Source organism: Vipera berus (genome assembly GCF_964194415.1).
Source record: "Vipera berus genome assembly, chromosome: Z".
In the NCBI taxonomy this organism is placed as follows: domain Eukaryota; kingdom Metazoa; phylum Chordata; class Lepidosauria; order Squamata; family Viperidae; genus Vipera; species Vipera berus.
In genome coordinates this window covers 3,998,524-4,023,055 of record NC_138205.1, presented here as the reverse complement: position 1 = coordinate 4,023,055, position 24,532 = coordinate 3,998,524, and the positions used below count along the sequence as shown (strand labels likewise).

The 24,532-nt window shown below is 44.5% G+C and overlaps 1 protein-coding gene across 2 annotated transcripts in view; it reads right to left on the bottom strand.

Moving 5' to 3' along the window:
• The window catches only part of LOC308677721 (AP-1 complex subunit gamma-like 2), a 28,228-nt gene extending 4,471 nt beyond the window's left edge, over positions 1 to 23,757 (bottom strand). Inside the window, exons 1-20 of one of the 2 annotated variants that reach the window (XM_081344367.1) lie at positions 22,807 to 23,757; positions 21,730 to 21,934; positions 20,661 to 20,785; positions 18,664 to 18,805; positions 16,747 to 16,843; positions 15,575 to 15,651; positions 15,355 to 15,450; positions 15,116 to 15,196; positions 11,581 to 11,679; positions 11,197 to 11,252; positions 9,769 to 9,882; positions 9,527 to 9,667; positions 9,359 to 9,413; positions 9,007 to 9,129; positions 7,209 to 7,298; positions 6,617 to 6,747; positions 5,230 to 5,334; positions 3,829 to 3,979; positions 2,654 to 2,771; positions 46 to 212 (exon numbers count right to left, since the gene is read on the bottom strand). In XM_081344367.1, the coding sequence (XP_081200493.1) occupies positions 46 to 212; positions 2,654 to 2,771; positions 3,829 to 3,979; positions 5,230 to 5,334; positions 6,617 to 6,747; positions 7,209 to 7,298; positions 9,007 to 9,129; positions 9,359 to 9,413; positions 9,527 to 9,667; positions 9,769 to 9,882; positions 11,197 to 11,252; positions 11,581 to 11,679; positions 15,116 to 15,196; positions 15,355 to 15,450; positions 15,575 to 15,651; positions 16,747 to 16,843; positions 18,664 to 18,805; positions 20,661 to 20,785; positions 21,730 to 21,933 (2,172 nt within the window). In that variant the 5' untranslated portion in view covers position 21,934; positions 22,807 to 23,757. The remainder of the gene's footprint in view (positions 1 to 45; positions 213 to 2,653; positions 2,772 to 3,828; positions 3,980 to 5,229; positions 5,335 to 6,616; positions 6,748 to 7,208; positions 7,299 to 9,006; positions 9,130 to 9,358; positions 9,414 to 9,526; positions 9,668 to 9,768; positions 9,883 to 11,196; positions 11,253 to 11,580; positions 11,680 to 15,115; positions 15,197 to 15,354; positions 15,451 to 15,574; positions 15,652 to 16,746; positions 16,844 to 18,663; positions 18,806 to 20,660; positions 20,786 to 21,729; positions 21,935 to 22,806) is intronic. The other variant, XM_081344366.1, reaches the window with a different exon arrangement.
• Between the last annotated feature and the right edge of the window lie 775 nt (positions 23,758 to 24,532).

The window sequence follows — 24,532 nt, the reverse complement described above, 5'->3', positions numbered from 1 at the left end:
GGTCCCTTCCAACTTATTATTATTATAGTGGTGAATGCTCCTCACCTTGGGCACCGCCACCTGCATGGAGAAGTTCTCAATGTCTCCAGGGCCGGTGTTGGTCACCGTGGCCGTGATCAGCAGCAACGTGGGTTCCTGCGGCGCCCGACTCATGGCGAACTCCAGCAGCAGCCCGTTCTGTTTGCAGACCTCCATGCGGGAGGGAACGGCCTCTGCGGAAAACGTGGTTAGTTTCAGACAAGGTGGTCTGGTCTAGCTTTGTCAACTTCGAAGATTATTTTTTTTAAGACTTCTCCGGCCATAAATCATAAGTCGCTTTGGGCAAAAACTTCAAAAGGTCACTAAACAAACGTCGTAACTCAAGGACTACCTGTAACTGTGTTTTTCCCAAGACAGCAGAGGCAGATTTCCAAGGATCTTCTCCCTGGCTTACCCTTTTAAGCCCTCCCCCTCCCCCCTCCCCCGATGTCTCCTGGGATCCATCAAATTCTTATTTTCCTGAGATTTCATTTAACGTCCTGTGGTCCTGAACCGGGAAAGAAATCCTTGTTCCCGGCTCTTGTGCAGTTTGGCGTCGGACGTAAAGGTGAGAAGGCTTTCCACACGCTCACACAAATTATAAATACAGCAAGTCCTCCCCTTACAATGGTTCGCTTAGTGACCCTCCAAAGTTACACCGGCACTGAAAAAAACAAGGGATTTCCTGAAAGTTGTGACCGTTTCAACATCTCCCGCGGTCCCGCGATCGAAACTGGGATGCTTGGCAACCGGTTCACATTTTATGACGGTGACAGCGTCTCTCCCCTCCCCCAGGGTCAGGCGATCCCCTTTTGTGACCTTCTGACGAGCAAAGTTATATTTTTCCAGGGATTAAATTTAATTCTTTTTAATGGTTTTTAATTTTTCGTATCCGTGTTTTAAGTACCCTGTATAAACCACCCTGAGTCCTTCGGGAAAGGGCGGTATGTAAATCCAATAAAATACAATAGGTAAAGGTAAAGGTAAAGGTTCCCCCGCACACGCGTGCTAGTCGTTTCCGACTCTAGGGGCCGGTGCTCATCTCTATTTCAAAGCCGAAGAGCCAGCGCTTGTCCGAGGACGTCTCCGTGGTCATGTGGCCGGCATGACTAGATGCCAAAGGCGCACGGAACGCTGTTACCTTCCCACCGTAGTGGTCCCTATTTTTCTACTTGCATTTTTACGTGCTTTCGAACTGCTAGGTTGGCAGAAGCTGGGACGAGTAACAGGCGCTCACTCTGTTACGCGGCACTCGGGATTCGACCCGCCAAACTGCCGACCTTCTGATCGACAAGCTCAGCGTCCTAACCCACTGAGCCACACCGCGTCCCTTAAAATAAAATAAGCAAATAAATAAAGCCGGACTTCGCTTCACCAAGCGGGCGACTGACTTAACAACTGCAGTGATTCGCTTAAAGGTCGTGGCAAGCTGGGTCGTAAAACGGGACGGGACCCACTTCACGACCGTCTCGCCCGGCGACAGACATTTTGGGCTCAGTTGCGGTCGTAAATCAGGGATGAGAGGCGATCCAGCCAATATGCTTGCCCGTTGTAGGGACCCTTTGCTCAATACCCCAAAAGGTCTTTTTTGACAAGGCAACTGGGATTTCTCATTTTCCTTTGAAGACCTTTCCCTTCTCATCGCAGAAGCTTCCTCAGGTTCTGACTGAATGGTGGGGAAGGGAAGGATTTATACTCCTTGCAGACAGCTGGTCGTTTGCCTTCTTTCTGTGGAGCCTGTTGTGACTCAGGGCCAGCCTGTGGGTCCGGCAGCCGGCTCAGATGTCTCGGATGACTCAGATGAGGGGGAGGAGGAGAATGTGGAAGACGAACTGGTTGATGATGGCTTGGAGGCTTCGCAGAGCCCCCAGCCGGGGCCCTCTTCTCAGCTGCGTGAGCCCGATAGTGCGGAGGATGATGACCCACAGCTGGCCCTGTTCAAGGACGCCCGACGCAGGAGGCAGTCGAGCAGGAACAAACAGAGAAAGGCTGTGGGACTCCTCGGGAGGAGGCACAGGGAGGCCACGCCCTGAACTCTAAATAAAAGGAGTGTTTGGGGAAGGGCTGGTTGCTGAAAGCAACCCTTCCGTTTGAGGATTCAAGTTCCAGTGTTTTTGTTTCTTGTTCTGTTGTTTGTGTAATAAATCTTGGCAGACGCTTTGCAGCCTCAGACGCTCTCCAGTCTCTACTGTTTGAACAGGGGTTTGCCTTATTGCAAGGCCGGTAGCAGGCTGGTTCAGAACAGAGCCGTTGAGGCCACTGGGAGGTTTAGCTGTGTCCTCGGGGTCACCTGAGGGGTGCAAACCCAGGGCATAAAACATCCTGCAGCCAAGAAGCCTCCACGCCCATTTGCACCGCTCAGGTGATCCCGAGAACACAGGTAAAAGCTCCAGGTGGCCTCAACAGCTCTCTAAAAGAATGCAAATGACCAGGAATATAAATCTTTCCATTCCCCGCCATCCCGTCAGAGCTGAAGAAGCTTCTTGGATGAGAAGCGAAACATCTTCAAAGAGAGAGAGGGGAAAAAAAATAAAGTCCAATCGCCTCCTGAAAAAAAGCACCGTTGGGAACAACCGGGATGTGGATGACTGAGAATCTCCGTAGCTCTTTGCTTAATAGATCCCTCTCTTTCTACCTGGAGTTTTGAGATCCTGAAGCAAACCAAGAAGGGATCCTGTTCGCGAATGGGCTGGATTGGATGGAGCAGGAGATGTAACTACAGGTTCTCCAAGGAGGTCCAAGAGATCGAAGGCCTAGACAGAGAAAGACAAGAACAGAAAAGCAGAGCAGAGTTGGAAAGGGACCTCAGAGGTCAACTAGTCCAACCCCCCCCCCGCTCACGCAGGAGATTCTCCAGTATACCATTCCGGATAAATGGCTGTCCCATCTCTTAGAAACCTCCATTGTGGGCGATAAAACAGACCGAAGAGGAAATAATTTTAATTTCCGAGCAAAGCACGATTCGTGATCAGAACCACTGCCACAAATCCTGATCATCCATCGTGGTTTGCTCAGCTTTTGGGTGACCTCAAAACCCATTTCTTCTGCTGGGTGCAAGGAAGAAAAAAGGACAAGTTGTTTCTCAACCTCGGCAACTTTAAGAAGCGTGGACTTCCGCAACTCCCACAATTCCCCATGCTGGATGGGGAATTCTGGGAGATGAAGTCCATGCCGTTTTCCCCCCCCCCCGCCCTGTGAACCAGATTGAAGCAAAGAAAGAGATTTGTTAAAGCACATTTGCACCGTCATTTGCACCAAATCGCCACTACTTTGGGTAGTCCTCGACGTACGACCACAATGGAGCCCCCAAATTTCTGTGGCTAAGCGAGACATCTGTTAAGCAAATTTTGTCCCATTTTACCTTACCACAGTTGTTAATATGGTCGTTAAGTGAATCTGGCTTCACCATTGAAGGTCGCAAAAAGGGATCACGTGACCCTGGGACGTTGCAACCGTCATAAATATGAGTCAGTTGCCAAGCGTCCGAATTTGGATCACGTGACCATGGGAAATGCTGCAACGGTCATAAAACTGAGGAAAACAGTCCTAAGTCACTTTATTCCTTGCCGTTGTAACGCTGAACGGTCACTGAATGAAACCGTTGTAAGTCGAGGACGACCTGTATCTTCCCAGCTGTTCTTTACAAGGAGTTCAATTTAACTTGGGCTAGTAATCACAGAGCAAGAGAAATTAAGTTTAAAATTAAATCCCTTATTATAGCAATAATCAGATTGATACCGTATATGCCATTAAAGATTTGATGGCTTCGTCTGCCCCCTACTGCCCAAAGCTGGGAACTGCATCTCCTACCTGGTTAGGTTCTTGCTGTTTGGGCTCTGTGGATGGCTCCCCCTGCAGGACGATTGGGGTAACAATCTCATTTCCGTTCTGATCTGTTTCATGGCTGTCCTTGTCCTCACCAAATTTCTCCATCACGGGCATTTTTTCCAGTATGGATGCTCTGGATGAGGAAGGAAAAACGGAATGCCTGAAAATGTCATTTTTTTTCAGCCCACAAGACAAGGTGGGGTGGATGGTGCAAATGATTTGAATTACAGAATAACAGAGTTGAAAGTGATCTTAGAGATCTTCTAGTCCAGCCCTGCTCAAGGATTGGTCTAGAATCTTTCTCTGCTGGCATCAGTCGGGCATATGAATTGTTCGTGCGATGTTTCTCAACCTTGTCAACTTTAAGATGGGTAGACTTCAACTCCCAGAATTCCTCAGCGTGTCTTGCATGGCTGGGGAATTCTGGGAGTTGAAGTCCACCCGTCTTGAAGTGAACAGAATAATGACTCAAATTTGTTCAAATTCAAAAGCATTCACCTTCCCTGGATGCCAGAAAATTAACCCAGAGTCTCCCTGCTGATTTAAATGGAAGGGATCCCATCTTTTTAAATGGAGAATTTAGTTTTTTAAACTGAGTCCAAAAGCATACGATGCCATGGGGGTTTCTGGGAGTTGAAGTCCACCCATTGTTCTCAGCTTTGCCAAGGCTGAGAAATATTGCACTAAACGAAACTAAACCAAAATCCAAAATGTAAAATAAAATAATAAAATAAAACATCAAAATAAATAATAAAATAAAATAAAATATCCAATAAAAATAAAATAAAATATCAAATAAATAAAATAAACTACCAAATAAATAAAATAAACTATCAAATAAATAAAATAAAATAAAATATCAAATAAAAAATAAAAAATAAACTATCAAATAAGTAAAATAAAATAAACTATCAAATAAAAAAACTATCTAAATAAATAAAAAATAAAATAAAATAATAAAATAAAAAAAACTTTACTGCTCATATTACAAATTGATATCTGGCAGTCTCTTTTGGATGACCCCTGTAGGGTTGGGAGGTACAGCAAGTATTTGAGGGAATTGGGCTCTTCTGATTTAAAAACAAATCATGTTTCTTGTCCACATTGTGTCTGCCGCTTTGGTTCGACAGGGATTTTGGGATGAAGGCGGGTAAAGGGATTAGGAAGAAATGATATAAACCCTAATGATCACAAAAGAGTATGAAGGGCTTCCAAAGAACTATAAAGGCCCTCCTTTCCTTTTTGTCCATTTTTCCCACAAGGCAATGAGGACTAGTAACTTAGAGATTTGTTTAGAACCCCCCCCACACACACACCCACGCACTAAGAATCATTGGATGTGGAACTCTGGGCTTTTGAGGGACTGGACCAGCTAACAAGTACCTGAGGTGATCGTATTTTTGGAAAAGGGTGTTGTATTCCACGGCTCTCTGCTGTAATTCCACATCGTGGCAGCTACAATAAATGGAGATCAAACTTCGAATCCGGCTTTTAATTAGGGAAGAGGAGAGGAAGAAAAAAAATGAGAGAAAAGGAAGTTACTTTCTCTTTTCTTCTTGATACGTCACCCCCTAAACTCTACTCCCCGGCAGTTTACAGGTAGTCCTCAACTTACGACCACAATTGAAACCGGTATTTTGGCCGCTAGGTGATGCGGTCATTGTGAATGAGCACGTGACCAGACCCCAATTTTTACAACCGTTTATACCACGGTCGTTAAGCGAATCCAGCTTTCCTCGTTGACTGCTTGTCTGGGAAAGTGACATATTGCAGTCATGGGACCACAGGACACAGTGACCGTCGTAAAAGCGAGTCAGATGCCAAGCACCCAAAATACGGTCACGAGACCGTGGGGATGTATGCAGCTGTTGGAACTCCAAAACCAGGCCTGAAGTAAACATTGAGGAGCTCCGTTGTAACTTTGAACGATTTCTAAGTTACCAGTCATAAATTGAGGACTGGCTGCACCTAACAGGGCCTGGTTATTTACCCGGAAATGACAAATTTCCTGCAAGAACATGATTCTACCACAACTTTAAACACACTTCAAATGGTGGATTTTTAACCAGCCACAATTTTCAGTTCAATATGCAGCCCTCTGCAATCATCACAGCTTTGGGCTTTGACTCCCATAATCCCCTGCCAGCTGGGAATTATGGGAGTTAGGGGTTCCCATTCTGAGCCAGAGAATGAGAAAGGAGAACAAGGGCAAGGAAATCATAAAAGGGTTTATCCTACTGACAACTGGGAAGCTGAAGCTGTAGTTCTTCCAGGTGCCCACATGGTGGCGCTCTAACTTAAGAGAAAGGTTGCTGTGGCGCCCTCTAGTGTCAGAGGATAGAAAACTCACATTTGCTGGCCCAGGATGAAAATGTATTGTACAGGTGGTCTTTGACTTATGAGTAGTTACTCAGCGACCGTTCGATTTTACGACAGATCTCCCCAAGGGTACTTACAACCCACTCCCAAAGTTTTTAACAATCGCGGTGGTCTCTTAAGGACCAGGGCAGTCACTTCACGACCACAGCGGTCACTTAATGACAGTCGCAAAAAGGTCATAAAATCAGATCTATCATATGGATGACCCATTTTATGACCGTCACAAGTTACAACAATGATAAGCAGGTTTCACTAAGTGAACCATCACGTGACCACACAATAAGGAACCGACAAAACTGGGTTTGATTGCACAATGCATTAAAAAAAAACCCTAAGGAGCAATTCTGCTTGTCCGGGATCAAAGATAGGATATATTTTTTCTCACGCTCACTTAATGTCCGCGTCCTGGAGGCGTGTCCCAAGCTTCATGAGGGCAGTGAGTGCGTAGGCCCTGGTGGAGGGCAGGGACAGTTGTGACTGGAGGACGTGTTCCAGCAAGTTTAGCACATCCTCGGCGTCCACCTGAGAAGATAAAAAATGAGGATATGGCACTAGAAGGATCAACAGCTACTGAGATTGTTGGCTGAGCAGGTACAAAAACACCCTGCGAAATGATTGAAGCCTGAGAAACAGGGCCCCTCGTCAATCATTTCCTTAGGAGGAGGGAGCTTGGCAGCACAAGGAAACAACATCCAACGACTTAATAGCCAGCCATCAACACCAACACAATCTACACCTAAAAAGCTACACACAACGGGCACTGTACAAACAGCACACTCAGAACAGCCCAAAGCATACAGAGAGGTTCCCTTGAGGATGGGTTCCAGCATGAGTCCGAAAGCTCAGAAGGCAAAATCCCTGGTCCCCGTGATAGACCCAAATTGGATGCTGTAAAATTATCCTGGGACGCCTACATCTGCCTTCATTTGTGAGGATCAACTTCCCCATCGCGGATCTTCGCTGCCGGATTTCGGAGCCCTCACCTGTTGTGGTTCCACCTCATCACAATTCCCGTCAAGTAGGAAGTGCCCGTATTCACCCAGGCACCAGGTTGCTACTTGGACCAAGGGTTGCTGCAGTGGGACACAAACGGAGGCAAAGACACAGTTGTTATGGCACATCCAGGTAGTCCTCAATTTATGACCATTCATTTACATGAAAAAAGTGATTTAGAACCCATTCCTTTTGCTTACAGCCATCGCCCCGGCTGTCACTTGATCGCAATTCAGCTCATTGGCAACTGGTACATATTTACAATAGTTGCAGCATCTCGGGGTTTACACAATCATTTTTAGTGACTTTTTTTTCCAGCTGACAAAGAAAGTCAATGCAGGAAGCTGGATTCGCTTAATGACCATGTGATTTTCTTAACGACTGCGGCAAAAAGATCTATAAAATTGGATGCACTCACATGGTGGAACCTGCTAGTTGCGACAGGCATAAAATGGGTCACCCACGTGATAGATCCGATTTTATGTCCTTTTGGCGACTGTCACTGAGGGACCGTTGTGGTTTTTATGGGACCACTACGGTCCTTAAGTGACCACGGCGGTTGTTATTGGAAGCACGTTGTAAGGATCCTGGGGAGCTCTCTTGTAACATTAAACAATCGCTAAGCGACCGACCAGTCATAAGTCAAGGACTATCTGTACAATATTGACTTTTCATCCTGGGCCAGCAAGTGTGAGTTTTCCTTCCTCTGACACTAGAGGGCGCCATAACAGCCTTTTTCTCAGATTAGAGCGCCACCCAGTGTGCAGCGGGCGGAACTGCAGTTTTCAAGTTCCCAGCTTTCAGTGGGATAAACCTTTTTTCCCCTTCTTTGAGGTGCGATATGTTGTTTTTAGGCCAGCTTAGGGTTCAGCCTTGGGCCCCAGACACCCCAGGATAGATCAGGATCGTGCTAATCCCTCCTTTTCCTGTTCTGAAATGATTCCCACGATGATTGCTAGGATTTACTCCGAGCAAGACCCGCTGCGGTCTGCAGCTTTGTTCCCTCTGCTTTGGTGCAAACACTCAACATAATTTTTAAGGCTGGAGAAAATGAAAAATATTCCTCGACGGATTCCAAATGTGCCAGACGTAAGCAAAACGAGAGGAGAGTGCTTGTCTGCACGAGCTTCTTTGCAAGCAATTAAATCTGGAGCTTGAAGGCCCTTCCTAAAATATTTATTGTCCTGAGGTCCTTTTATGCTGCAGCAAGGGCATCTGGGGTCAAAAAAGTCAAAATGCTGGCCAGAAACCCACAATGAAGCCCATATTCACTACTTTGATCTCCTCTCCTGTACCATTACTGAAAACCCGAGTGGCGAATATGTCAGTAACCATCAACCTAACCAAAATCTTACAACAGTCTGTTTAGTGACCGTTCAAAGTTATGATGGCACTGAAAAAGGTGACTGATGACCCTTTTTTGCAATTACACTGCAGCATCGCCAGGGTGATACGATCCAAATTCAATGCAATGCAATGTCCCAGGTCATGTGATCCCCTTTTGCGGCCTTCTGACAAGCGAAATCGATGGGGGAAGCTGGATTCGCTTAACAACCGGGTGACAAACTTAACAATTGCAGCAATTCACTTAACGACAGTGGCCAAAAGAGGTCGTAAAATGGGGCGAAAAAAATCACTTAACAAACGTCTCGCTTAGGAATGGAAATTTTGGCCTTAATTGTGGTTGTAAGTCAAGTACTACCTGTAGTAAAAAAAAATGCATACATGTTTGCTGCTGGATTAGTTTAGGTCTCAGGATATCGCGCAAATGCCGAAACAGACACATACCTGGGAGATATCTTGGGCCACTGCGCTGTAGAGCTGATGCACGGCGTAACTATGAAGCTCTTTCGCACCTCCAATCAGGTGGATGAGGTTCGGGACGGCATCATCCCGGATGTAGAAGCCCGCCTGCCAAGGAGACAGGAGGAAGCGGGAAGGGGATGTTTGATCCTCTTCACTTACTCCGATTTTTATCGCTCTCCTCCAAGGAGGAGTTTAAAGGAAGATCCATAAGAAAAATCTACCTTGCCTGCGCTACAAAACACAACCTCTAGAGGGCAGCGGCAGATTAAAGTTGTCTGCATTCCCTCTGCCACCTACTGGACACCGGGGATCATAGCACCCTCCTTGCTCTCACCATGATCAGAATCTGGAGAATGGTATCAATGTGCCACCGTTTGCTGGGTGCGAATCTGTGGAAGGAAGTCAAAAGGCAGAAGAGAGAGCTCTTAAGATTCCTACAGAGCCAGACAGACTCGTCCTGCTCTCTACCGCCCTCTTGCAGGCAACGGTGGAACTGACTCACTTCTCGGCAGCCAGGAACAATCCGGAAGCGCACTCCGACTTCAGATCCGGCAGGCTGCTTTCCATGAAGCCCAGCAACTCCTTAGTGGTTGTGCGAATGTTGGTGTGGTTGATCAGGGATAAACTCAGCTGGAGGGCTCTCCTACAGAGCGGGGGGGGGGGAAATAAATAAATAAATTAGAATTACGGTCTTCTGTTTCCTCAGAAGTGGAGCCTTCTCCCATCTTCGGGCCTTCAGCTTACCTCTTCACGGTCGGGTCGGGATCCGTCAGACAAGCGAGGACTGTGGTTCGGTGTCTCTGGACGGCGCTGTTTTCCGCTTGCAACAATTTCTGGAGCGACGTGAGGGCCACGTATCTGAGCATCAATTGAAAAGGATAAAGCCGATCAAACGGATTTAAAATCTTGTTTGCTCTGCTGCCCCCTTGTGGAATTTTGGGCAAAACAAAATGCCCATTAGCTAAAAGGGATTTGCTTAACGACCGTGGTGTTTGCTTAATGACCGCCATATTTGTTTAATAACCACCGTTTTAGACAAGCAAAGTCAACGGTAGTCGCCAGATTGGCTTAATGGCTGTGTGACTCACTTAACGACAATGGCAAAAAGGTCGTCCAATTCGGCGCGGCTCACTTAACTGACTGGCTTTGGGATGGAAATGTGATTGTGGTCGTAAGTCAAGGACTACCAGCGTTGCTGACTGGGGGATTCTGGGAGTTGAAGGCCCCGGGTCGTAAAATTGCTCAGTTTGAGAAAGACTGATAGATAACTCCCTTCAACGAGTACAGGGATCCACAGCTACGACGTCCTTGACAGACCTTGATATCTAATCTCTGTTTAAACAATGTTTAATTCTTTTGTTTGGGTTTATTAGCTTCCCATTACATGCTGTAGGAATTGTGTTTTCTTAACTCAAGATCTAAAGTGCTGAGTGAGCCAGCCATAGTATTATCTTTTTTCTCTTTTGTCTAATCTTCCTTCCTTCCTTCCTTCCTTCCTGCCCTCCCTCTTTCCTTCCTTCCTTCCTTCCTTCCTTCCTTCCTTCCTTCCTTCCTTCCTTCCTTCCTTCCTTCCTTCCTTCCTTCCTTTCTCCCTCCCTCCCAACTTCCTTGTTTCCTTGTTTCTTTCTTTCCTTCCTTCCTGACCTCCCTCTTTCCTTCCTTCCTTCCTTCCTTCCCTCCTTCCTTCCTTCCTTCCTTCCTTCCTCCCTCCCTCCCTCCCTACCTGCCTGCCTCTCTCCCTCCCTCCTTCTTCCTTCCTTCCTTCCTTCCTTCCTTCCTCCCTCCCTCCCTCCCTCCCTGCCTCTCTCCCTCCCTCCTTCCTTCCTTCCTTCCTTCCTTCCTTCCTTCCTCCCTCCCTCCCTCCCTCCCTCCCTCCCTGCCTGCCTCTCTCCCTCCCTCCTTCTTCCTTCCTTCCTTCCTTCCTTCCTTCCTTCCTTCCTTCCTTCCTTCCTTCCTTCCTTCCTTCCTTCCTTCCTTCCTTCCTCCCTGCCTCTCTCCCTCCTTTTTTTTTCCTTTTTACTAGCGAAATATTCCAATTATTTGAATGAAATGCCAAATTTGAAGAACACGCAGTAGAATGCTTGGCTTCCATTCAAATAGGTCTTAGAAAGCCCAAGCTGAGCGGTTTTATCCCGTTTCGATTTAATTTTGATTTTCTTTCTTTTCTTTTACCTGATATTCCTATCCTTGTTAAGGAGAAAGCGCCCGAGGATATTTATCGCCAGAACCTACGTAGGAAAGAAAAATCAAATCAAATCAAGAGATTCCTTTAATTTTTAAAAATGAATCTGACGTAAAGGCGGGATTAGGAAAGCAGATGGAGTCAAGGGGAGTTTGTGGAACTACCCGACTCATGATTTTAGGAAGGAGAGGCTAAAATCAGAGGGAATTTGGGGCTTGAAGAAGCTTAACAATCCTTACAACGCGTCGCAATGCTCACAAACCTTGACTTGCACACCCGGAGCTTAGCCAGGTGGGCTAATGAGAGAAATGCTGGTTGAAATCAAACGCTAATGTTTGCACTGTGCAATCGCGCATTGCGCAACTTTACGGTACCCGCAATCCACTGGTAGACTGTATCCCCATGATTGTCAGCACCGTTTCGTACAAGATGGCGTTGCCCACGTTTCGTGTCGTTTCAGTGTTCGTTGCCACCTGGGAGAGAGAAGAGGAGAAACCATCATCCCTCCCACCAACCTCTTTGTTCTATATTCTTTCTTTTTTTTAAAAAAAAATTTTTTTATTGCTTTGCATTTTTACTTTTTTCAAATGATAATTTTATCGCTTCACATTTTTCTTTTTTTAATAAAATGTTTTACCGCTTTTCCTTTTTCCTTTTTTAAAATAATAATTAAAATACTTTGCATTTTCCTTTTTTAATAATCATCTTTATCTATCTGTCTGTCTGTCTGTCTGTCTATCTATCTATCTATCTATCTATCTATCTATCTATCTATCTATCATCTATCTATCTATCTATCTAATCACCTAATTCTATCTATCTATCTATCATCTATCTATCTATCTATCTATCTATCTATCTATCTATCTATCTATCTATCTATCTATCTATCTATCTATCATCTATCTATCTATCTATCTAATCACCTAATTCTATCTATCTATCTATCATCTATCTATCTATCTATCTATCTATCTATCTATCTACTAATTGTATCTCTCTCTCTCTCTATCCTATCACCTAATTGTATCTATCTATCTATCTATCTATCTATCTATCTATCTATCTACTAATTGTATCTCTCTCTCTCTGTCTATCTATCTATCTATCTATCTATCTATCTATCTATCTATCTATCTATCTATCTAGCTAATCACCTAATTCTATCTATCTATCTATCTATCTATCTATCTATCTATCTATCTATCTATCTATCTATCTATCATCTATCTATCTATCTATCTATCTATCTATCTATCTATCTATCTATCTATCTACTAATTGTATCTCTCTCTCTATCCTATCACCTAATTGTATCTATCTATCTATCTATCTATCTATCTATCTATCTATCTATCTATCTATCTATCTATCTATCTATCTACTAATTGTATCTCTCTCTCTCTATCCTATCACCTAATTGTATCTATCTATCTATCTATCTATCTATCTATCTATCTATCTATCTATCTATCTCTATCTATCTATCTATCTATCTATCTATCTATCTATCTATCTATCTACTAATTGTATCTCTCTCTCTGTCTATCTATCTATCTATCTATCTATCTATCTATCTATCTATCTATCTATCTATCTATCTATCTATCTATCTATCTATCTATCTAATCACCTAAATCTATCTATCTATCTATCTATCTATCTATCTATCTATCTATCTATCTATCTATCTATCATCCATCTATCTATCTATCTATCTATCTATCTATCTATCTATCTATCTATCTATCTATCTATCTATCTATCTATCTACTAATTGTATCTCTCTCTATCCTATCACCTAATTGTATCTATCTATCTATCTATCTATCTATCTATCTATCTATCTACTAATTGTATCTCTCTCTCTCTATCCTATCACCTAATTGTATCTATCTATCTATCTATCTATCTATCTATCTATCTATCTATTCACCTAATTCTATCTATCTATCTATCTATCTATCTATCTGTCTGTCTGTCTGTCTGTCTGTGTCTATCTATCTTTATCTATCTATCTATCTATCTATCTATCTATCTATCTATCTATCTATCTATCTATCTATCTATCTATCTATCTATCTATCTATCTATCTATCTACTAATTGTATCTCTCTCTCTCTCTATCCTATCACCTAATTGTATCTATCTATCTATCTATCTATCTATCTATCTATCTATCTATCTATCTATCTATCTATCTATCTTCTATCTATCCCAGTTTTATTATTTTTAGTAATAACTCAAGGAGGTAAACAGATCCAACACATGTTCCTCTTCCTATTTTCCCCGCAACAACAACCCTGTGAAGTGGGCTGGGTGGAGAGAAAGGGATTGGCCAAAAGTCACCTAGATAGCTTTCATGCCTAAGGTGGGACTAGAACTCACAGCCTCCTTGTGATTGGCTTAAAGTCACCCAGCCAGCTTTTATGCCTAAGGCGGGACTAGAACTCACTGCCGCCTGCTTTTTAGCCTGCTGCCTTCCTCACTAGATCAATCTGTCTTATTATTCCACACTTTTCCTTTTTTAATAACAAATGCTCCAACACTGGACGTTTTCAAGAAGAGACTGGACAACCAATTGTCTGAAATGGCGTAGGTTTCCTCCCTGAGCAGGGGGGTTGGACTAGAAGACCTCCAAGGTCCCTTTCAACTATGTTATTCTGTTATTTCTCCTCCTCCTCCTCCTCCTCCTCCTCCTCCTCCTCCTCCTCCTCCTCCTCCTTTTTAAAAAGAGACTGGACCGCCACTTCTCTGAAATGGCACAGGGTTTCCTGCCTGAGCAGGGGGGTCAGACTAGAAGACCTCCAAGGTCCCTTCCAACTCTGTTATGGTTATTGTTGTTATGGTTAGAATTTTATCACGTTGCATTTTCCCCCTTTTCATAATCATTTTATCGCTTCGCATTTTCTTCCCACGCACTTGTTTATACAAAAATACGGAATGTCTACTCCCAGGGTGGCGAACCTATGGCACGGCTGCCACAGGTGGCACGCGGAGCCCTCTCTTGTGGGCACGCGCGCCGTCGCCCCAGTCCTAGGCCTTCAGCTGGGTTTTATAAAACCTTTTCGCTTTAGGTCGCCGCCGCCGTGTGCAAAAAAAAAAAAAAAAGAGGTCCAATCAATCAATCAATTTCAACTTCTCGCGGGAAAAAAGAAAGATCTCACAAAGTTGGAATTGATTGATTGAACTTTTTTAGTCCCACCCAGTCTGCCGTTACCACCACAGCCACGCCCACCCAATGGGCCATGCCCACTCGGCCCCCCGACGATACGTAAGTGGGTTTTGGGTTGCAGTTTGGGCACTCGGTCTCCAAAAGGTTCGCCATGCCGACCGATGTGTTCCTGCGGTTGACCTTGAGGTTCTTCAGCCACCCTGTCAGAATCCATTTATATCACTTTCATAAATGTATGTTTAAAACATTATCCCCTCCCCCCCCATGGATTCTGCCATCTCCCGAGGAAGGAGGAGCGCATGTGGATTCAGCCTGCCTTGGGTTATTTCAAAGACCAAGGGAAACCTTTTGAACTGGGGGGATCAAAAGGGAGGGTTAGAGAAGAAGGCATTTGGCTTGTGTCTTCTTTTAATTCTGGAGAGGAAGAAGGCAATAACCGTAAAGATCCGAAGTTCCCTTTTTCCCACGAAAGGGATGACACGAAGTAAAATGATGGGGGGCTGACCAAATGGGGTTGAGGGAAGGGGGGGGGGTTTGAACCGGGAACCCTTTATAAAGTTTCAATCTGTAAAACAATACCAGGTCCTGTCTTGTATTCCCACAACCAAACATGTCCTAGTAAAAATCCCTTTTGGACTAGAACTAACTCCAAGAGTTTTTGTTTTCCTAAGACGTGGATTGGGGTGGGTCCTGACACACCCTCTCCTTCCCAGATGTCCCTCTTCTTCGCTGACCTGCGCCAAGGAGTCGTTCATGGCGTCGCTGGCCTCGCCGTTGTCTCGTCCTAAAATCCGTAGCAGCCGGAGAAGCTGGACCTTTGGGGAGAGAGAGAGAGACAGAGACAGAGAGAGAGAGAGAGAGAGAGAGAGAGAGAGAGAGAGATGACCGCAGGTTTTTTTTTGCGGCTCGGATGGAGGAGTTAGAATAGAGCTGGAAGGGACCTTGGAGGTCTTCTAGTCCAGCCTTTTCTTACCTGCAGGAAAGGTTCGCTGATGCCGGCAATGCTGTTATTTGGGCAATATCCGGCCACCACCAGATTGCGCAATATCCCCGCCAGCTGGGGGACAAACTGCAGAGGAGGACAAGAAGGAGGGTGTTTCTGCAGGCCTCGGATCCCATCATCCACAGCCAGAGACCTCCTGCAGGCGGGGAAGTTTTTATAAACAGACTACGTCCAGTCGATGGCTTCCTACCTTGGAGAAATGTTCCAGGGCCTGCGAGCTTTTCTCACACATCTCCGCAATTAACATGATGGCGCTGTGGAGGATGCCTGGAAAATTGAGATTTGAGGCGCATTCAGTTGCGCTTCCCAATCGGTTTGTTTCTTCAGTTCTCTCTTGATTCCCTTCCTAACCTTTTCTCCATCTTTTTTTCCTAACCTTTTCTCGGTCTTTTCCCTAACTTTTTCTTGATCTTTTTCCAAATCTTTTCTTGATCTTTTCCCTAACCTTTTCTTGATCTTTTCCCTAAACTTTTCTTGATCTTTTCCCTAAACTTTTCTCGATCTTTTTCCTAACCTTTTCTTGATCTTTTCCCTAAACTTTTCTTGATCTTTTCCCTAAACTTTTCTCGATCTTTTTCCTAACCTTTTCTTGATCTTTTCCCTAAACTTTTCTCGATCTTTTTCCTAATCTTTTCTTGATCTTTTCCCTAAACTTTTCTTGATCTTTTCCCTAAACTTTTCTCGATCTCTTTCCTAATCATTTCTTGATCTCTTTCCTAACCTTTTCTTGATCTTTTTCCTAACCTTTTCTCGATTGTTCCAAATCTTTTCTTGATCTTGTTTCTAACCTTTTCTTGATCTTTTCCCTAACCTTTTCTTGATCTTTTCCCTAACCTTTTCTTGATCTTTTCCCTAACCTTTTCTTGATCTTTTCCCTAACCTTTTCTTGATCTTTTCCCTAACCTTTTCTTGATCTTTCCCCTAACCTTTTCTTGATCTTTTTCCTAACCTTTTCTTGATCTTTTTCCTAACCTCTTCTCAATCTTTTTCCGATTTTTTTTATCTTTTTTCTAACCTGTTCTTGACATTTTCCCTAACTTTTTTCTCAATCTTTTCTCTGACTTTTTCTCAATCTTCTCTCTAACTTTTCCTCGATCTTTTCCATAATCTTTTCGTGATCTTTTCCCTTAACTGTTTCTCGATCTTTCCCATAGGTTTTTTCCTCGATCTTTTCCATAATCTTTTCTTGATCTTTTCCCTTAACTGTTTCTCGATCTTTCTCATAGAGTTTTCCCAGGCCTTCCGTTGCCCATTTCAGCCATGCAACCAGTTTCCTGTTGGTCCAAGTAACTGACGGATCTCCATACAAACAAGAATAGTGCGACTCACCAATTTTGCCCACTCAAAAACCAGCCGTCTCACCATGAATTTGTTCCTTCAACAGCTGCTCTCCCAACGGTGTGAACATATCTACCAAAGCGGGCACTTTCCGCGTAATATGTACAGCGCAGACTATGGCCTAGAAACAGGGTTGATAAAGAGGAATTATAATTTGTAATTTATCTATTTTATAACATAGACATATTATAAATATATTATATGTTTTACTTATCACATATTTTATAATTTTATAAAATATTTTATAAAATATTTTATAATTCAGAGTTTCGCAGGGCTGGGCTTTGGGTGGGACATTCTGCCCCTTTGAGAAAAGGCCAGTGCCTCTGAACACGCGCAGAAAGCTTGCCAGCTGTTCTCCTACTCCTCTGAGTAAATGGGCAGAGCTCCCGACTATTGACTTGCAAGCCCACCTCTGAAGAAGTAGCGGGGATGTTTGAGGGACCCACTTACCTGCAAATTGGAGATTATAGGTAGTCCTCGACTTATGACAACTGAGCCCAAAATTTCCGTTGCTGAGCAAGACAGTCATTAAGTGATTTTTTTACCCCATTTTATGACCTTTTTGCCACAGTTGGTAAGTGAATCAGTGCAGTTGTTAAATTACTAACACCGTTGTTAAGTGAATCCGGCTTGCCCCCCCCCCTTGACTTTGCTTGTCAGAAGGTCACAGAAGAGGATCACGTGTTCCAGCGACCCTGCAACCGTCATAAGTACGAGTCAGTTGCCAAGCGTCTGAATTTTGACCACATGACCATGGAGGAGGCTGCAAATGGTCGTGAGAAAAACACCCCTAAGTCCTTTTTTCCTGTGCTGTTGTCCCTTTGAATGGTCACTAAACGAAACGCTGAAAGTCAAGGACTGCCTGTAGACACGGATTTCGGTCAACGGCTTGTAAAAAAAAACGTGCTTAAAAATTGCAAAGAGCTACCTTTAAAACAAAACAAAAAAAAAATCAGGTAGTGGAAATGTTAGAACGAAACCGGAGCGCACAAACCATTTTAAACTACAGCTATTCCTCGAGTTACGACGACCGTTGAGCTCAAAATCTATGATGCCAAGTTGAAACATTGCTTAATAATACTGATAATAATAACAGAGTTGGAAGGGACCTGGGAGGTCATCCAGTCCAACCCCCTGCTCAGGCAGGAAACCCTAGACCATTTCAGACAAATGGTTGTCTAAGCTCTTCTTAAAAAGGAGGAGGAAATAAAACTGGCTATTCCTCGAGTTACGAATTGAGCCCAAAATCTATGTTGCCAAGTTGAAACATTGGTTAATAATAATAAGAAGGAGAAGGGAGCAGACATTCCGTATTTTTATATAAATAATCAAGTGCTTGGGAAGAAAATGTGAAGCGATAAAATGATTATGAAAAGGGGGAAAATTGCAACGTGATAAAATTCTAACCATAACAACAATAACAATAGCAGAGTTGGAAGGGACCTTGGAGGTCATCTAGTCCAACCCCTTGCTCAGGCAGGAAACCCTATCCCATTTGAGACAAACGAATGTCCCGTCTCTTCTTCAAAACCTCCAGTGTTGGAGCGTTCACAGCTTCTTAAGCGAGTTTGCTCCCGTTCCACGGCTTTCCTCGCCACCGTCGTTAAGCGAATCGTTCCGTTTGTTAAGTCAGTCGCACACTTTGCTAAGTGAATCTGAATTCCCCCCCCGCCCCGCTCCCCCATTGACTTGGCTGGTTGCAAAAGGGGATCCCGTGACCCCGGGGACGCTGCCACCGTCGTAAATAGGAACCACTTTGAATTTTCGATCCCGCGACCACGGGTTTGCTGCGACGGTCGTTAAGCGTGGAAAGTGGTCACAGGTCACTTTTTTCCCCCCAGCGCCGTTGTAACTTAGAACGCTCACTGAACAAATCGTTGTTAACTACAGGACTCCCTCGAGGGAGGAAAGTGGGGGGTGGGTGGGTTGGGGTCTCACCTTCCTCCGCACGGTGGGCTGCCCGGTTTTTGCCAGCTGCTGCACTTCCTGGGCCAGATCCTGCAGCATGGCGGCGGAGCCGAGCGATCCGAGGGTACTGAGTGCTAATCCTTGCACCCAGGCGTTGCTGTGCAGCAGGTCACTTGCAGGCAAGGAGAGAAGGAAAGAGAGAGGCATAAGAAATCTCCAAGCCACTCATTCTTATTCATCCTTTATTTCCTAATATTTTTAGAGCCCCTCTATGTTAATGTACATAGTTTTATTATACCCGCTTTACAAGCGTTAGATAAATAAATTCTTGTAGTCAGCAGTTTAGAGTGTGTGGGCTGGCTGGGGAATTCTGGGGGTTGAAGTCCATCTTCACCTTAAAGTGGCTACGGTCGAGCAGCGGCCATGTTTGATTTATTACAGAAATGCCAATTTTACCATAACAGCACCTGCTTCTCTATCTTGATCCCGATCGTAGTTCTGGCGTTTTTCTTGTTGTTGTATTTTTGTCGCTCGTTTTTATTATTTAATGCTACTGGTCGACGACTGAATAAAATTAATAAATTTAGATTTCGTCTTCCACACGCTTCCTTCATCCTCCCTCCCAAATCTAAGGGAGGGGGGGAAGCAGAATCTCTGCCCCCACCCCCCCACCCCGGAATGTGTCCTACTTTACTGGGAATCTCTAGCTGCAAATTTATCTCTCTCTCTCTCTCTCTCTCTCTCTCTCTCTCTCTCTCTCTCTCTCTCTCTCTCTCTCTCTCTCTCTCTCTCTCTCTCTCTCTCTCTTCCAAGGGTTTTCAAACTTGGCCCTTTTATGACTTGCGGACTTCGATTCCCAGAATTCCTCAGTGTGCCTGGCTGAGGAATTCTGGGAGTTGAAGTCAACAAGTCATAAAAAGGCCAAGTTTGAAGATCCCTGATCTAATCTATGTATCTATGTATCTATGTATCTATGTATCTATGTATGTATGTATGTATCTATCTATCTATCTATCTATCATCTATCTATCTATCTATCTATCTATCTATCTATCTATCTATCTATCTATCTATCTATCTATCTATCTATCTGTCATCTTTACATTATATCTATCTATCTATCTATCTATCTATCTATCTATCTATCTATCTATCTATCTATCTATCTATCTATCTATCTATCTAGCATCTGCCTGCCTGCCTGCCTGCCTGCCTGCCTGCCTGCCTGCCTGCCTGCCTGCCTGCCTGCCTATCTATCTATCTATCTATCTATCTATCTATCTATCTATCTATCTATCTATCTATCTATCTATCTATCTATCTATCTATCTATCTATCTATCTTTCTCTGTCATCTCTACATTCTCCCTATCATCTATCTATCTGACTGTCTGTCTGTCTGTCATCTTTCTGTTCATCTCTCTCTCTCATTCTCTTTCTCTCTCTCTCTTTACAGGCTGTCCTTGACTTACGACCGGGTCGCACAGGGACCGTTCAAAGTTACAATGGACCCCCCCTCCTGAAGACACTTACAAGTTACAACCCGATTCTGAAGGTTGGATGGTTGCCCCCCCCCCCGCAAACCCATCAAGAAATAGGTGGACCTTTGATGGCATCGTCCCCACCGCCATTTTGACTTTTTTGACCACACCCAGCAGACACCCCTTCTTCTGAGCCCCTCAAACCCCAGTTCCCTGCCCGTGTGTTCCACACTAAACCACTCTTTAACTGCCATTGGAAGCCCCCCGCCCAGCTGGGTTTGCACAAGGTGCAAGGCTGAGAAACCTTGATGGCTGTGTTGGCGCCCCCTTAAACCAGCAGCAAGGGATTGCATGGTGGTTTAGTGGGATTCTGACCACCCAAATCTCCTCCTGATCTTCCGAATCTGCAGAAACCCGCCGGAATCCCTCCCTCTTTCAATGTCCCACCAATTTGAATCAATTTCATTGATTGTTTTTTTGAGATCTCAGATCTGGTCACGCCCACACGAGGGCAAAGGGAGACACCCCAATGTGGACACCTCCTCACTTCTTGATGCTATTGGTCAGGAGAAGGTGAGTGTCCTGCTTCTCATCCAATAGGAGGGCAGCCCCCAGGTAGCCAATCCGCTTCTCGTGGAATCGGGTGGAGGCGAGCAGTTTCAGGCACTCCATCTGGGTTGAGACAGGAAGAAGAGGACTTAACGTCTTTCCCCCACAATGCTTTGCAGCGGTCCTTGGTTAGGGGCATGGTGGGAAATCAAAATGGCGGTTTCCACATACCGCTAGGGAAGGGCGATGTTTTTATTGCTACCCTGCGCCAAACCAAAATGGTTTTGTGCTATAGAATAGAATAGAATAGAATAGAATAGAATAGAATAGAATAGAATAGAATAGAATAGAATAGAATAACAGAGTTGGAAGGGACCTTGAAGATCCTCTAGTCCAACCCTTTATAGTCTATGCCATTTCAGACAAATGGTGGTCCAATCTCTTCTTAAAAACTTCCAATGTTGGAGCATTCACAACTTCTGAAAGCAAATTGTTCCACAGGAACAACTAATAATGGAGTCAGCTGCAAATTTAATGCGTGCATTTAATATATTTATAAATGCCTGAATTTACTGAATTCTTATAAAATTACAGCTAGTCCTCAACTTACGACTGTAACCGAACCCCAAATTCCTGTTGCTAAGAGAGACAGTCGTGCAGTGAGTTTTGCCCCATTTTAGGACCTTTCTCGCTCCCGTCGTTAAGTGAATCACGGCAGCTGTTAATTTAGTAACCCGGTTGTGAAATGAATCTAGCATCCCCCTTGCTTCTCAGAAGGTCGGAAAAGGGGATCGTGTGACACCCCCCCACACCCCGGGACACTGCAACCGGTCATAAATGCGAGTCAGTTGCCAAGCATATGAATTTGTAAGCCGCCCTGAGTCTTCGGAGAAGGGCGGGATATAAATGGAATTAAAATTTAAAAAAATAAACAAAAATTTGATCACATGATCAGGAGGATACTGCAACGGTTGTCCAGTGTGAAAAATGGGGATAAGAGTCACTTTTTTTGAACTTACAACAGTCATTAAATAAATCATTGCAAGTAGAGGACTAGCTCTACACACCTGTCCGAAGTGAGCTGGATACCCCAAGATATGGATGTACAGCAACTTTGCCAAATTGGAGGCCCGGTTCTCAGGTTCATCGCCCCGAAAAGCACCCCTAATTTTGGCACTTTCTCGTTGCACCAATTCCCGTTCTTCTGCTTGCGTCCGGGCACTCCGGATGGTCCGGATCAGAGCCGGTAAGGTGAGCGGTCCCTCTGGCATCCTGGATAAGAGAGAAATGTGTCGGCGGGTAATCGTTTGCCAGGGTTTGCCAGAAATTTCCGTTTTCCCGCCTTCTTTGCACGGCGTGTATTTTTCTTGCAATTTGCCCCCTCCCCCCCAAAAAACCATAAGTTTAGAACTCAGGACATAAGATCTAGCCCGTCATTCTCAGGTGCGCCGGAGTGACAAAATGCAAAACGTTTAGCTGCCTCATTGGAGATTTGGGGAGTCACAAAACATTTAGTCTGAACTTTCAGAGCGACTTCTCTTCGGGACACCGAACCTGGTTCATGTTAACCTGGTTTAAGGTTTAGCTAATTGTCCGAACCCAGCTTAGGTTTGCTACCTCGTGATTTACCGTAATGCAGGAAATGGGGTTGATTTCATAATTACTTAAAGTAAAAACATTAATTGAGCATGCCACGCTTTAAAAAAAATCAAAAAAAATCAGGGGTCTCCAAACGTGGCGACTTTAAGACGGGTGGACCTCAATTCCCAGAATTCCTCAGCCAGCTGGCTGAGGAATTTTGGGAATTGAGGTCCACCCGTCTTAAAGCCGCCACGTTTGGAGACCCCTGCTCTAAATCGTGGCTGCCAATTGACAATCGTTGAGCTTGCAGTTACGAAAAACGTTAAAGAAGAATTTTAAAAAGGCGGTTTAGGACAATATCTTTGATTCCTTCTCGTAGGCGGTAACCTCACCAAGTTTGGGGTGCCTTTCAACGGATACAAAATGCTAATTATTATTATTTTAATGCCCCCCCCAGGTAAACCAGGTGGCATATATGTTGCTGCTTAGTTTGTGGTTTTTGCATCTTCCCCCACCCCCCAAAAATCCCACTCCTGCCCACAGATCCCTTGGCTCGCTTTTACTCATTGTTCCAGGCGAACCGGAAGACTTTTTCTTTAGCACCGGCACCAGAAATTAATCGTTGCTTTGTGAAACCTTAAACTACTTGATCACCTCCGGTTTCAAAGTCTGCTCCTTCTTGAACAGTCACCCCATTCAAACATTCCTCCCAACGCACTTGAGGCCTCCACCACTTAAGTTTAAATTAACCAGGATCCTTCTTCTCGTTTGTTTGTCTTCTTACCCGAAGGACAGACGATTGAAAAAGGGCCCTTGGGAAATTAATTGATTAGACCACTGAACACTCAATAGTTGCTTGAAACGTATTCTCTCTCTTTTTTTCTCTCCTTTTTCTTTCTTCCTTCCTTCCTTCCTTCCTCTTTCTTTCTTTCTTTCTTTCTTTCTTTCTTTCTTTCTTTCTTTCTTTCTTTCTTTCTTTCTTTCTTTCTTTCTTTCTTTCTTTCTCTTTTTTCTTCCTTCCTTCCTTTCTTCTTTTTTTCTTTCTTTCTCTTTCTTTTCCTTCCTTCCTTCCTTTCTTTCTTCCTCTCTCTCCCTTTTTCCTTTTCCTTTTCCTTTTTCTTTTCCTTCCTTCCTTCCTTCCTTCCTTCCTTCCTTCTCCTCCCTCTCTCTCTCTCTCTCTCTCTCTCTCTCTCTCTCTCTCTCTCTCTCTCTCTCTCTCTCTCTCTCTCTCTCTCTCTTCCTATTGTCCTGCAAATGTTCCTTCACCTGTCCAGAGAAACTCCTTGTCCTTCTTCTGTTCCCGGGAAAGCGAAAATCAGCAGCTGGAATCCTTCTCAATCTGCCTCCCCTTCAGATCTTGCAGTTCCGGACAGGTAACCAGACAGCTGAGTTCACCTGAGTTTGGGGAGGCAGCTTGGCCCTAGGCGCCCTCTGCTGGACAGATGCGGCATGACATGCGAGGGAGGGGCTGATCGGAAGTCCCTTCTACCTTTAAAGACATGCTTCTCGCCCTCAGCAACTTGAAGACGGGTGGACTTCAACTCCCAGGATTCTGCAGCCAACTGGGGAATTCTGGGATTTGAAGTCCACCCGTCTTCAAGTTGCCAAGTTTGAAAAACACTGCCTTAAAGTTATTCCGAACACAACTGAAGTGTGGCCTGGCATGGAAAGGAAGACGGGGGCCTTGCCAGCCACATCTGTCTTCTGTAGCAAAGAAAATGGGTAAATTTCAATTCATTAACTAAAGACAACTGGGTTAAGGTAAAGGTAAAGGTTTCCCCGCACACGCGTGCTAGTCGTTTCTGACTCTAGGGGCAGGTGCTCATCTCCGTTTCAAAGCCGAAGAGCCAGCACTTGCCTGAGGACGTCTCCATGGTCATGTGGCCGGCATGACTAGACGCCAAAGGCGCACGGAACGCTGTTACCTTCCCACCGGAGTGGTCCCTATTTTTCTACTTGCATTTTTACGTGCTTTCGAACTGCTAGGTTGGCAGAAGCTGGGACGTGTAACAGGCGCTCACTCTGTTACGCAGCACTCGGGATTGTCACTGTCACTAAGAGTTGACAGTGGCTTTTGGGCACATAAGTTCATCAATCAGTTATTATCTATGGAGTCCGGCTCCCAACTCTCTCTAGCCACAGGTGGGGGATGAAATCTTGGTGGTGGTTAAGCAAAATAATGATAATTACATTGATGATGTTCCCCAGTTGGGTAACAAAACTTCTGCAAGAAAACAGCCAAGCTTATTGAGCAGCGAGGACCCCACAGTCATAATGCTTTATATATTG